This window comes from Phodopus roborovskii, unplaced genomic scaffold (genome assembly GCF_943737965.1).
Source record: "Phodopus roborovskii unplaced genomic scaffold, PHOROB, whole genome shotgun sequence".
In the NCBI taxonomy this organism is placed as follows: Eukaryota; Metazoa; Chordata; class Mammalia; order Rodentia; family Cricetidae; genus Phodopus; species Phodopus roborovskii.
Genome location: NW_026125900.1, coordinates 1 through 12,779, shown reverse-complemented (window position 1 = coordinate 12,779; position 12,779 = coordinate 1). Strand labels below are relative to the sequence as shown.

General features: G+C 37.8%; 1 protein-coding gene across 1 annotated transcript; it reads right to left on the bottom strand.

The window, feature by feature from the left end:
• Nucleotides 1-1,373: 1,373 nt before the first annotated feature.
• LOC127217930 (testis-expressed protein 13C-1) lies at nt 1,374-3,612 on the bottom strand. The gene is made up of 2 exons (XM_051178921.1): nt 1,704-3,612; nt 1,374-1,462 (listed from the first exon to the last, which is right to left on the bottom strand). Exon 1 carries the CDS (start codon nt 3,574-3,576, stop codon nt 1,714-1,716), a length of 1,863 nt encoding a protein of 620 aa, XP_051034878.1. The 5' UTR covers nt 3,577-3,612; the 3' UTR covers nt 1,374-1,462; nt 1,704-1,713.
• Between the last annotated feature and the right edge of the window lie 9,167 nt (nt 3,613-12,779).

Here is a 12,779-nt window from a genome sequence, read left to right as displayed (position 1 = left end):
GCTGTTAGTCTTTTATCTGAGAAAACTTAAAATTTTATTCTGACAAAATGGTGTTCATTGTTTCTCATCTAATTATTGGAAGATGATAGGTAAAAGTGTCCTTTGTGTGGAGTGAGAGTTTTGTCACCAATTAGCATTTGGCTTTCTATAATGTTGGACTTGCTGAAAGAATGATTATGGAAGTGGGATATCTTGAGACAACAGGGGGAAAAGATAAATTACTGATGTTGATACCTAATTTACCCTTTACTCTATGCCAGAAACTTAGGAAAAGGCATGTATAAGAGATGAATGCCTATTTAAAACATGAAGCAATGACGTCAGGGTTTTCAGGAAATCCAGTGTTAGCAGTCAGTCCCATCTTCCTCTGGCCAAGAAAGAGCAAAGATCCTGCAGATGGGACCCAAGAAGAAGGCTTCTCCATACACCAGTTCTATCGTTCAATTAATCCTGACCAGAGAGGCACCATCCATGTACAGTGCCAAGCATCATGAGGATGCTTTCCCTCCACTGTTAACAGAAGGAAAACTTATTACAGGGGTTTTTAGGGAATGAGGGCCAGAGTATATCTAAGTACCCATGCACACAGAAAAGTAAGTGGCCAGGAAAATATCTGCCACTTAAGAGAGGACATGAGCAGAGAGCCAGAATAGCATTATCTGCATTTTCATGAGGCCACTTTACTGATCTTGGTCCCACCTGGGACCAAGAAGAGGAACAGTTTGGCCATGTAAGTCCATTCATTAAATGCTCTTGAATTTTGTCCCAGAAATGACTATAAATATGGATCTTGGCCTTTTTATATGCAAGAAATAGATGGCAATCTATTTTTTACTAAATAATAATTTCACCTGTGACCTAATTTTCATATCTTAGTAAACACTAAACAGTGTCAACTGTTTTGTGAATTGCTCAGAATTTATCAAATTTCCCATTAGTGCTATATCTCAGCCACCATTTCCATGTTAATTCTTTGTCACAGAAAAATTATTTCATTCTCCAGCCCCCACTCCAATAAGTAACAAAGAATTTCACCCTTTCCAATTGATCACTCTTCTTGACTCATGCCAATGTGAGTCACATTCCATTACAATCAATGTGGGTTTTTTGTTTGTTTTTTCTCATAGAGATTATTCTAATGGAATATGCTCACCTTCTTCAGCAACTTTAGTGGGGCTGAGAAATATTACACGGGGCCTTCCTATTAAATGCAGAAAGCAAAAAGAAGCAAACAGAAACACAGCGAGAGTTTCAAAATTAACTTCATTTTCAAGCAAAAGTGGTGTTACTAATTGAATGCTCTTTTTATTTGTAGAATCATATGGCTGTATTAGGCTAAATGTATGCTTTTGAATAAAAGAAAATTGAGAAGAAAGGAGGTAAGAATAGCTATTCCAAAAGCCTCAAGATGAGCTTCTCTGTGATGCCATGCGATCACAAACAGCCATAGCAACTCTGTTATCTGCAAAACAATGATAAAATGATTAGAATTTCACAATTTAAAAAGTGGATGTGACACTTCAAAAACATCAGCATATTTGTATGTATGTGAAAAAAGAAGTTAATTTGGAAAATAGGAAAATGGACTTTTAATTTTTTCTACATATTTTTCACTTAATTTTTCTGTGAGATAATTGTTAGATAAGGAGTTGGAATTAATCTTAAGAAACTGATTTTCTCTTTGTAGTGTTTCCATTACTCACCTTCCTGAAATCAATGAGTTGGTTTGGGGTCAAAATCTTTTCTCCCAAATTGAGCACCTGCTTTTGCACATTTATAGCAGCCTTTGCACCAGGAGCGATTCACAGTTTTGCATGATGAACACACCCAATTCACTGGAGTATGGTGTAAGAGGGGTTTCTCTGGTTTGATTTCAGGGGATTTTGCTCCTTGTGCTTGCTTGGGTTCGAAGGCCTTTACCCCTAGAGGTTGCTTGGTCTTTTGTTTTGGAGGCTGTTGTTTTGAGGAGTATTTATTCACACTGTAACTTTTACTTTTTCCTAGGGACATTGCTTGGAATCTGTTTGGTTCTTCCCTCTGGCTCTGGTTCTTGCCATTTCCCTGTAGCATCACCTGATCCTTTTTCGCACTAGGGCTTTCACCAGTAGCCAGGGGTATCATCTGCTGAATATTGATTGTGTTCTCCTTCTGCCAACTTCTATGATCTTCTCCCAGGGTATCTGTCACCTGAGATGACTTTTGATACTCTTTCTGTTTACAGCTAAGGCTGCATCCCAGGTCAGGCTTCCTCAAGAGAATCCCTGGATATTTTTTCAGGATAGCGCTGGTTTTATTCACCTGGGTAGCTGTTTCCTGGGGAGATACTGAGTCTTCTTTAGTGTTATGGCCGATGCTGTCTTTCAGGGCAACCACCTTCCTGGGAATCCCTGGATATGGCTTCTGGGTGTAGCTGGTTTTGTTATCCTGGGTATCCATCCCCTGGGGCATTACTGATTTTTCCTTTAGGCTGTGGTTACTGTTGACCTCCAGTGAAGCTGTTACCTGGTCCTTCATTGGATTTTTCTTCTCAGTGGCAGTCACCTGGGATATGACATGACTTTCCTTGTGGTTGTTGTTGCTGCTGTCCCCATGGACATGTATTCCACAGTGTTTCTCTGGACCTTCCTCTCTGTGGCTTACACTCTCTCCCAGGTGATTTCCATCTGGGTGAGTGTCAGAGCATTCATTCGGTCTATGGCAGAGTTGGCCCCAGGCAGAAGCCATTGCTTCCCTGGATCTCGGTGTAACCCACATGCCAGGTGGGTAGATTGCTGTAGGAGTCATCTGAGGCACAACTGTAGCCATGGCTGCTGCTGTTGCTCCTGATTCCATCACTATTGGACATGTTACGGGTGTTGAATACGGAAATCCCAATGGAAATTGCGCATTGAGTGGTACTGGATTCGGCACAGGCATTCGAAGAAAGGGATGCACTGTTTGTACCCAGGGACCTGGAAGTCCTGGCACATAAGACAAGACTGATGAGATTGCCCTCTGGTCCTCCCCATTGGGTATGGTCTGGACCACTCTGGATCGCAATCCTTCCTGCTCCTCATTCTGAAAGGACCACACTGCTGCCCTACAATTTCCCATCCTAGGTTCGGGTATATCAGGCAATGCAGACCTCTCTGCTTGGAGCAGCCTCCCACGAAGTACTTCACGCTCGTCCATTGCCTCTTGTAGGGCAGTCTGTGTAGAAACAAGTTGAGCTGCAGCCTGGTCCCTCTCCTCTCGCAACCTTTGTAGTTCAGAGGCCAGAGTCCAAGATGCTGTCTCACGCTCTCCCACCTGGTCTTGTAGCCTCCCAACTCTACGTGCCTGCTGTTCACGCTGCCTGGCAGCCACTCTTACACTCAAAGCCAAAGCGCTCCAGGTGCAAGCCCTCTTGAGGGAGCGTGGTACTTTGGGGTCAACAAGGATGGCATGGAGCTGATCTTCTATCTCATTCCAAGATCGAGAGCGAAAGGTCATGTAGAATTCTGGACCCCCTCCGTTCATAAGGACTTCGTTGTTAATGAATCTGATTACTTCAGTATGTCGGAAGCCGCTAGTATGGTCCCCAAATTCAACTGCCATGGCTGTTACCGGTTATTCAAATAATACTCTCATGGATCTCCAATATGGTCACTACCACATCTGCCACACATGTGGCCAAACTGTTACCCAATTCCCTCCAGATTCAGTCCTTGTTGAACACTTGGTTGCTCTTCAACCTCCTTCTAGCCGTCTTCCTTCCCCAAACAACAGACAAGCTGATCTTCTCACCAAGCTCTCCTTACTCTACTGTACGCTACTGTGACTGCCTTAAGAGACATTCCACTGGACACGTCACAAAGGGGAAAAACAGAGTCATGGCACAAGGCATGCTGGGAACAGCTGTATTCACCCTTAAACTACCTAAAAGAAGCGCACCCAAGGTAGATATTGTGGGTTGGTAGTGCAGAACACAGAAAAGGATATGTGAAATGTCTTTCTGGAGACCATAAGCTAGTGGGTGAAATGAAGACATCAACAATATACCTGTTGCTGATGAGCAAGTTAGAATTTCTGGGTTTGGTAATGGGTAACAGAGCAAGGAAGAACAAGACAAATTGGCCTACAGGAATAGTTAGTTTAAGGGAAATAGGTTTTCATACCTTTTAGTTCATGGAGACGAAAAGGATTCAATATGGGTCTTTCCTCTTCTTTTTTCTTTCTTTTTTAAATGTTTTTTGTTTGCTTGCTTACTTGTTTATTTTGTGAAACCAAAATTGGCTGAAGAAAGGAAGTGCAGGGGTGCATTTTTCCACCATACGCAACAAAATGCTGGGCTTGCAAAGCTGGCATCAAGAAGAGTAGAAGGTTGTGTAGTATTGGGCAAAGACTGTTATGTACCTGTACATAAACTAGCAGTTAAAGATTTTTTTAAGGGGATAATGATGAATGCCATTTCATTGACTGAGTAGGTGAGGAAGAGAAAGCCAGGAGGAGGTCATCCAGACTTTAGTCCTCCTAGATGACCTCCTTCATATGAAGGTCAGTGCCTCCTTTTATTGAAAGGGAACAGGAAATTTCAGAACTTGACTTTCCAAATTAGAATTCTCAGATGTAACATTTTAGCTAAAGTGAACAGCATTGGATGTCAGACGTTTCTGGGTCCTTGTGTGGGCTACTATAAACTGTCGACAAGAGGACAAGAGCTTTTCCATTTCTGAGCAGAAGGAAGGAGTTACTCTTCAGTCAATGCTTGCATAGTTCAACCTCAGTCCCTTTCACAAAAAAAAAAACAAAACAAAAAACGCTGATTCCCCAATTGAATACTAACTTCTTCTTCTGTTATTTAATACCAGTCTTTTCCTTTTATTGAGCTCAAACTATATATTATATCTCTACTGACATACTTTTTTTAGTCTCTTTCCCTCTATAAGCTGATTTTCTAATATCATTTTCTATTTCTTAATTTCCACTTATATAACTACATAAAATATCAAAAGAGTTATGTTGGTGTCTCTCCCTGCACAATAGTAAAAGTTTACAAATACACAAATCTTTCATTGTGACCTTTGTGTAACAATGATAAATAGAACAAAAGACTAACAATGATCTACCAGATAGAATGGAAATCACGAGTCTATCACTCCCTTAATAAAACTAATGTTTCCCAAGTTTTTCTAAACCACAGATTCTATTAATAAAAATAAGGGGTCATGTTAGCTAATGATCTGATAACTGGACAACTACTAACTATTAGTCAGGTAATATATATTGTGTTCATACTCTAGACAAAGGGATGATTCATTCCCAGCAGAATGAAGCAGAATGGTGTATGATTTCATCACATTTTGTGAACAAATTTTCAGTTTAATCTTACACTTGCCAACTTCCACTTAATATTTTCAGACAAAAGAAACTGAAGAAAGTGAAACTACAAACAGTAAGACAATAGTGCAAAAGTAATTATCACTTTCATATTACCTCCTTTGTAACTACCAAGGAAGCCTCTTTGGGAAACTGGGACTTAAGGTGAGATTTAAACAATATGTAAGATTTACATAAAGATATTGAGGAAGAAAGGAAATCTAAAATTGGTGAATTGGTGTATCCATATTATTTGCCAACTTGCTGTTTGTGCAAGATCTGCAATTGGTACTACTGTTCTACCATATCCATTTAAATTACATTTCTCCATTTGTAGGACAAGTGTTCCTTGTGTTTTCATACCACTATGTTTTTAGAAGCTTGCATCTGGTCTTCCACCTACCTACCTTGTATATTTCAGCTATTTCCATGGATGCTCTTTCCTAGAGATACACATCTGATACCACCAGGAAGGCACCATGTGTCTACTGGCATTTGTGATATTTCCAGGATCTAGATGCCTTCTGAGTGCTGAAGGTATCATCTGTTTCTGATCAGAAACAAAACATTCTGCATATAAAAGCAGAAACTAAGGTATGCTTTACAAGTGGAATTAGTCTGAAGCATGGCATATTTAGAAATATGAAGACCAACATTAAAGAAAATACAAATGAAAATTAACAACCTTGTATATTTTTTTGTACATTTGCCATGGAAATATATATCACAAACTTCAAATATTATTAACACCTATATGTGAAAATAAACATATATAAATCTTACGAAAATAAAGACATTTTACTGATTCTATAAGGTTTGCATAACTATTATAAGATTCATCTATATGTTGCTAGACATATTAAAAGGCAAGTATAAGAGAAGTTCCCTCCTCTTATTATGTATTAAATTAAGAAAACTACTATTATAAATAATAGCATTTGAAATAATAAATTAAATAAAAAAATGCTTTGACTCCAAAATTTAAGTTCAAGGACAAGTTACTGGGGAAAAGGATTTCTATTTTTGTTTCCACAGAAAATGAAAAGCTGTGGATTCCTTCCAGACTAATGTGGTTTGATCAAGCCAGACTGCCTGAAACAGTACCAGGTGATCCTACATTCAAAACATGTGGACAAAGCAGCCTTACAGACTATAGCCATGATTTCTGCATCTTCTTAGAATCCCCCATGACAGTGCCTCTTACCAGCAGGAAGTATTTTTATATTTTAACGTGAGCTTCTATTCTTATATTTGTTAAATAGATATTGGTATTCCATGAATTTTATATTGTTCCTTTTGTTTTGCATCTTTATCAGGTGACCAAATTTACACTAAAGTTTCCATCACTCTTATGATGCTGATTCCTATACTGTTTCTCTAAGCAGTCTCTTAGTCAAGTTTAAGACTTGTACTATATAATGAAATTCCTGAATACCTCACATAAACCTTTGTTACAAGTAGTTTTTCCTGCCGCCAGTCCCACTGCCAGCGCCAGCCCCAAATAACACACAAAGAGACGCTGTATTAGATATAATTCTGTTGGCCTGTTAATTGTTTCTTATGGGCTAGCTCTGCCTTAAGTGTTAACCCATTTCTATTAATCTAAGTATTTCCACGTGGTCTCATCTTACTGGGAAATGGGGCCAGCATTTGCCCTCCCCAGACTCTCCATGTTGACTCCACCTTACTGCTTCCTCGAATCCTCCTTGTCTCCTAGTCCCGCCTATCTTGCTTTCCTATTGGCCAACAGTGCTTTATTCATTAACCAGTATGAGAAACATATTTACAGAATGACCTGTCCAACCATATCCTCTTTTCTGTCTAAATAAAAAGAAGGGTTTTAACCTTAACATAGTAAAATATATCACATAATAGTTACCCAATAAGAATTACAGTTAACAATATTTCATCATCTACCCTATCTTTATGGGTCTAAAGTCTTATATGTACCTTATCTTTAATCCTAATTAAGGAAAACTATAACTATAACTATTTGTCTTCAACTCCCTCTAGAAATGACAGAGAAAAATCACTGCCTGGTCAGTTATCCGAAGTTCTTTTGTAATCTTTTATGTTTAGCCCATAGGCCATAGTGTTTCTGGCAGACTCTTTAGTAAAGCAGGAAACTTTAAACTGCCTTTTTGTATTGGCAGTTTGTCAGTCACTTTTCTCTATGTCCTGCAGACTGTCTGGCACACTCTTCCATGAAGCAGGAACTCTGTAGCAATGTCCATCTTGAATCAGCAGTCACTTTTCTGTGGGCCCTGCATGTCCAGTTTATACAGCATAAAGTCAAACAGTCCAGACAAGTGCAGTATCTTACCCAAATGGCTAGCCTTGCCATATTGGAGGCAAACTCCAAAAAGTTTTCTTTAATGTTCATCCTTTCTTCTGAAGAAGATGGTGTTGCCAGGAGAAGTTATGTCTCATTGTCAAGAAAAACCATAAACCATTTTAAATGCCATATTCTGTAAGTCTTTAAAATGTTTGAAGAATGCCTATTTATCTCAAATACATGTCTGTATATCTAGAAATTTTAACTAACTTAACTATAAGATCTGACTATCATAGGCACTATCTATAATCTGTATTGAATTATGCATTACATTTTTACACAATACATAAAGAAGAGGAGAAATATACATATCACAAACTTGACCTTAAATTGTATCAATAAATGAAAATCCATACCAAAACAAAATATTCATATCTATACCATCATCCCATTTTTACCTTTAAAATATTGGTTGTGATCATTAACCATTTATATCCACCCCATTTAAATGAAAACAAGCATTTATAAACAATATTTGGGAATTTGGGTGTCGTTCTTTCCAAACTACTTCCTGCTGGTAGGGGGCACTGTCATGGGGATCCTAACAAGAGGTAGATATCCAGGCTATAGTCTGCAAAGCTGCCTTGTTCAAGGCTGCCTTGTTTTGAATGTCGGATCACCAGGAACTCTGGTTCTGGCTTGATCAAACCTCATTATTCTAAAAGGAATCCACAGCTTTTCATTTTCTGTGGAAAGAAAAAAAAAAGCATTTTTAAAATTGAATTAATCCAGGAGTATTTTTTTTTATCAGTTGTTGTTATTTCCTCAGCAGTTTAACAATTTAAAGACAACAGAATAGCATATAGTATCCACAGTTTTTAAGTGCTTTTTATTTTTACGTGGCTTTTTATTACTCTGTTTTTGTTAGTTTTATTTTTTTCATTTTTTGAGAAAGGGTTTCTTTGTGTAACTTTTATCTGTCCTGGAACTCACTCTTCATACCAGGTTTACTTTGCAATCACAGAGATCTGCTTGCCTCTGTCTCCCAAGTGCTGGGATTAAGGGTGTGTGCCACTACATCATTTTATTTTTTTTTCCCAAGTCTATATATATTTCAGAACACATTGTAAACCTTTAGTGTCTTTTTTTAATGTGAATTTGTCTTTATTGTAAATCTTTATCTTTTTTTGGCCAAGAGTCTTTTATCTGGTAAACAACAACATTGCTAAAATGAAAGTCATATTTGTGTTCGCCGTGGTCTATCCAAGATGGTGGTGGCTATTTTACGGCCAGCATTGAGAGCAGTGCTCACTGCCTTTGTCTATGCTGCCATCCAGCAGCATGCTGCTGGCTTGGAGATGTTGTTACTGTCATTGCCAGCTCTGATGCACACTAATAAATAGTTAGTAGAATTTCTTAAAAGCCCTGTTTTTTTTTTTTTTTTCTGCATATGCTGAGTCAGGAAATCTCCCATAAAGGAGTCATGCAAATCTTTGCTTGTCTCATGTAAAACAGAGTCCAACCCAGAAAAATGCTGTTAGCAAGAAACCTTGCTTGTCTTTGTTGTTTTGTTTTTAAAACCCTTTTTTAAGCTTTTGTTAAATTTTCAGTGGAAAAGTTCTTATTAGCCACCTTGCGCTGCCATATGTAGGAATAAGGTTTTTCTTGCCAGTCTGGTCCCACCTCCCTGCCAGCCCCAATTAACACACAGAGTCTCTGGTTCCTGGTCATCCAAGCAGTATTAGGTATGTGTTCCATCTTGTGGAATGTGTCTTAACTTAAGTCAGACATTGGTTTGTTACATCATTGCCCTCAGATATTTTCCAGTCATGACAGATTGTAGATCAAAGATTTTGAAGTAGGGTTGGAGTTTATGTTTCTCTTTTGTTAGCCTGAATGGTACCTTCCCATACCAAAGACACTAGAATGAAGGAATGAGGGTTCCTCATTGTACCCTCTCCTTACTCAATGAGTTGTATGGGTGTTGTCTTCAGAATGGCTAAGATCCATAACACAAGTGACAGCTCATGCTGGTAAGAATAAGGGACCACTCCTCCATTGTTAGTGGAAGTTCAGATTTGTACAGCCACTATGGAAATCTTTATGGAAGTTCCTCAGAAAATTGAGAATCAGTCTACATCAAGACTCACCTTAACCTTCTTGGGTATATACCCAAAGGACACTTAATTCTCTAACAAGTACACTTGCTAAACCATGTTCATTGCTGTTCTGTTCATAATAGCCAGAAACTAGACATAACCTAGAAGTCCCTCAACAGAAAAACAAAACAAACAAAAAGAAAAAAACAAAAACATGATACCTTTACACAATGTAGTATTCAGCTAATAAAAATTACATCATGAAATGGTGTAAAGAAAACTTAATTTTAAAAAATAAGCATTCTATATTTTTGTCAGAGACAATTATTTTCAGTATTTATCCTTGTTATATACCAACATTTGCACATATCTATCTAGAGAAATATGTACCCAGCATCAGGATGTTTTCAAACTTTCACCAGAAGTCATGTGTTCAAGAATCAGTTCAGAAATAACAAAAGTCTGATTTCTTTGTGAATTAAAATTTACTCAAAATATAATATTGCTAGAGTAGGTGAGACAAAGGAAGAGAGAATGGGAAGATATAAGAAAATGATTACTACTAGACAGTATAATTTGCATTATTCAGAATTCCCTAAGTTTTCTGGATATATGCTTTGTGACATTTAATATTATTTTCTAAAATTGATTAATATGTGAAACACCTGGGTTAGACACACAAAAAATATAAATTTCCTGGACATCTCTTTTAGGAAAACTAACATTTAGGGAATGAAGTGAGGCAAGATATCTTTTAAATTACTATTTTCTCATATTAATATAATGATATCATGGAGCTTGTGAAACACTAGTCTACACTACTTTTGTCATAGAATGTAGCACATGTAAAATAGGTTATAAAGATTACTACAAATAAGTGGAACTGAATTGTCCCCCTCGGTCTTTACTCAAATACTGATAGCTAATTATGTTTCTGTATTTATTTCTAAAAACTCTTCTGTCTGTGTGAAACAATATAAATTATTATGCCATGATTGTGATCATATCCCACAAATTTCATAGATGATCCTAGAACTTGTGTCATCTTCCCCTGCTGCAGTAACTATCACACCAACTATTCTTCATAGTTGATTTTGCTTTCATTCCTTTGTCAGTATTATTTGGAATTTATCATTTCTTTTGTTTCTGATGCCATAGACTGAACACAGGGATTTGCACTCGCCAGGTAACATTTATGCCACTAAGCTAAATCTGCACCCCTATCATTACTTTTCCATTTAAGGAGGTTTAAAATTTCAAATTTGTTCTTAGAGTAAAATAATGACTTTTTTATGAATTTATCCTTTGGTAATATTTAAAGAATAATATTTTTTTAATCTGTGGAGTCATACAACCAATTAGAGATAGGAGTAATTGGAAAAATGTAATTATTCAGTTTAGAATTGATTTTTCATTTATTTTACATAACTACCACCATTTTCCCTCCCTTCTTTCTAGTTTCTTCCCTCTCTCATCTACTCCCCTTGGCATCTGCTACTCCTCAGTCTCCATTCACAAATGAGCAGCCCTCCCACAGCATATCAAGTTGAGGCAGGATCAAGCTCCTTTCCCTGCATCAAGGCTGGGCAAGGCAACCCAACACGGGGAATTTGTTACCCAAAGCCACCTGAAACTCCAGGGACAAGTCCTGATCCCACTGCTAGGACCACCACAAATAGACCACGCTATATTACGGACATACACATGCAAACGGTCCAGGTCAGTCCCATTAAAGTTCCCTAGCTGTTAGTCCAGAGTCTGTGAGCTCCCAGAAGCCCAGGTAAACTGTCTCTGTGGGTTCTCCCATCTGACTTTGAATCCCCTTGACTCATAATCCCTCCTCCCTCTCTTCAACAGAACTTCTGCAGCTCGCTCCAATGCTTGGCTGTGGATCTATGTGCATCTGCTTCCATCAGTTACTGGATGAAAGCGCTATGATGACAATTAGGGTAGTCATTAATTTGATTACAGGAGATTGTCAGTTTAGGCACCCTCTCCACTATTGCTAGGAGTCTTACCTGAGGTCATCCTTGTGGATTTCTGTGAGTTTCCATGGCACCAGTTTTCTCCCTAACCCCAAAATGCCCCCCACATAAAGACATCTATTTTATTATTCTGTGCCTGTGTTCTACTCCAAACGCACCCAACTCTATCCCTCATGTTTGCATCGCTCCATTACCCACCACCTGTCACAAATTTATCCAGAAAATCTCTTCTATTTCCCCTTCTCAGGGAAATCCCTGCATCTCTCTTAGGGTCCTCCTTGTTACCTAGCTACTCTGGGGCTGTGGATTGTAGCCTGGTTATCCTTTACATCACACCTACTATCCATTTACCATTTACGAGTGAGTACATACCGTATTTGTCTTTCTGAGTCTAGGTTACCTCATTCACCACTATTTCTCACTTTAAATTGAAGAAATATATTTTAAATGCTGCAGAGCAATAAACAAATTGTTATGTGCTGTACAATTTTTATTTTACTGAATGTATAAACCATTTGTTGTCAAATGGAAAAATATTTGGAATAAATATTAATTAAGTTTTAGAATTATAAAATGTAATTAGTGGCACTACTAGTAATTTCAGACTATTCTGTCTATGATCATCATAGTTGCAGATATTTCAAGTTTAACTGTAAGCATATATAAGGGAATCTATTGTAAAATTCATTTATTCCTGTGGACTTGAGTTTCTCAGAAGTGATGTCATTAGGGAATGAATTTCCAGGAACAGACTTATTTTTCAAACATGGCACAGCAGTTAACATGACTCAGGAGAAGTTCATGAACTAATCACAAAAACTGTGCTTAGAATATCCTTAACATTTTTATTTTCCCATCTATGTGTTATTTCCCCCAAATATAGATAGTACTCAGAGAATAGAAACTCCATGTTAAAAATCTTCTTTTCTGCACATCATTTTGTAAATTGTCATTGATTACAGTCTCTAGGAATCTGTATCTAGGATACCGTGGTGCCTCATGGTAGTACTTAAATGAATGAAACTTCTTCCCAAAATCAGGCAGAAAAGTAAACTACATTTCACAGAAATTGAACATCCAAGA

Bases quoted from the DNA above. Each gene is read 5' to 3' on its own strand.
- LOC127217930 (XM_051178921.1), bottom strand. From the start codon at position 3,576: ATGGCAGTTGAATTTGGGGACCATACTAGCGGCTTCCGACATACTGAA.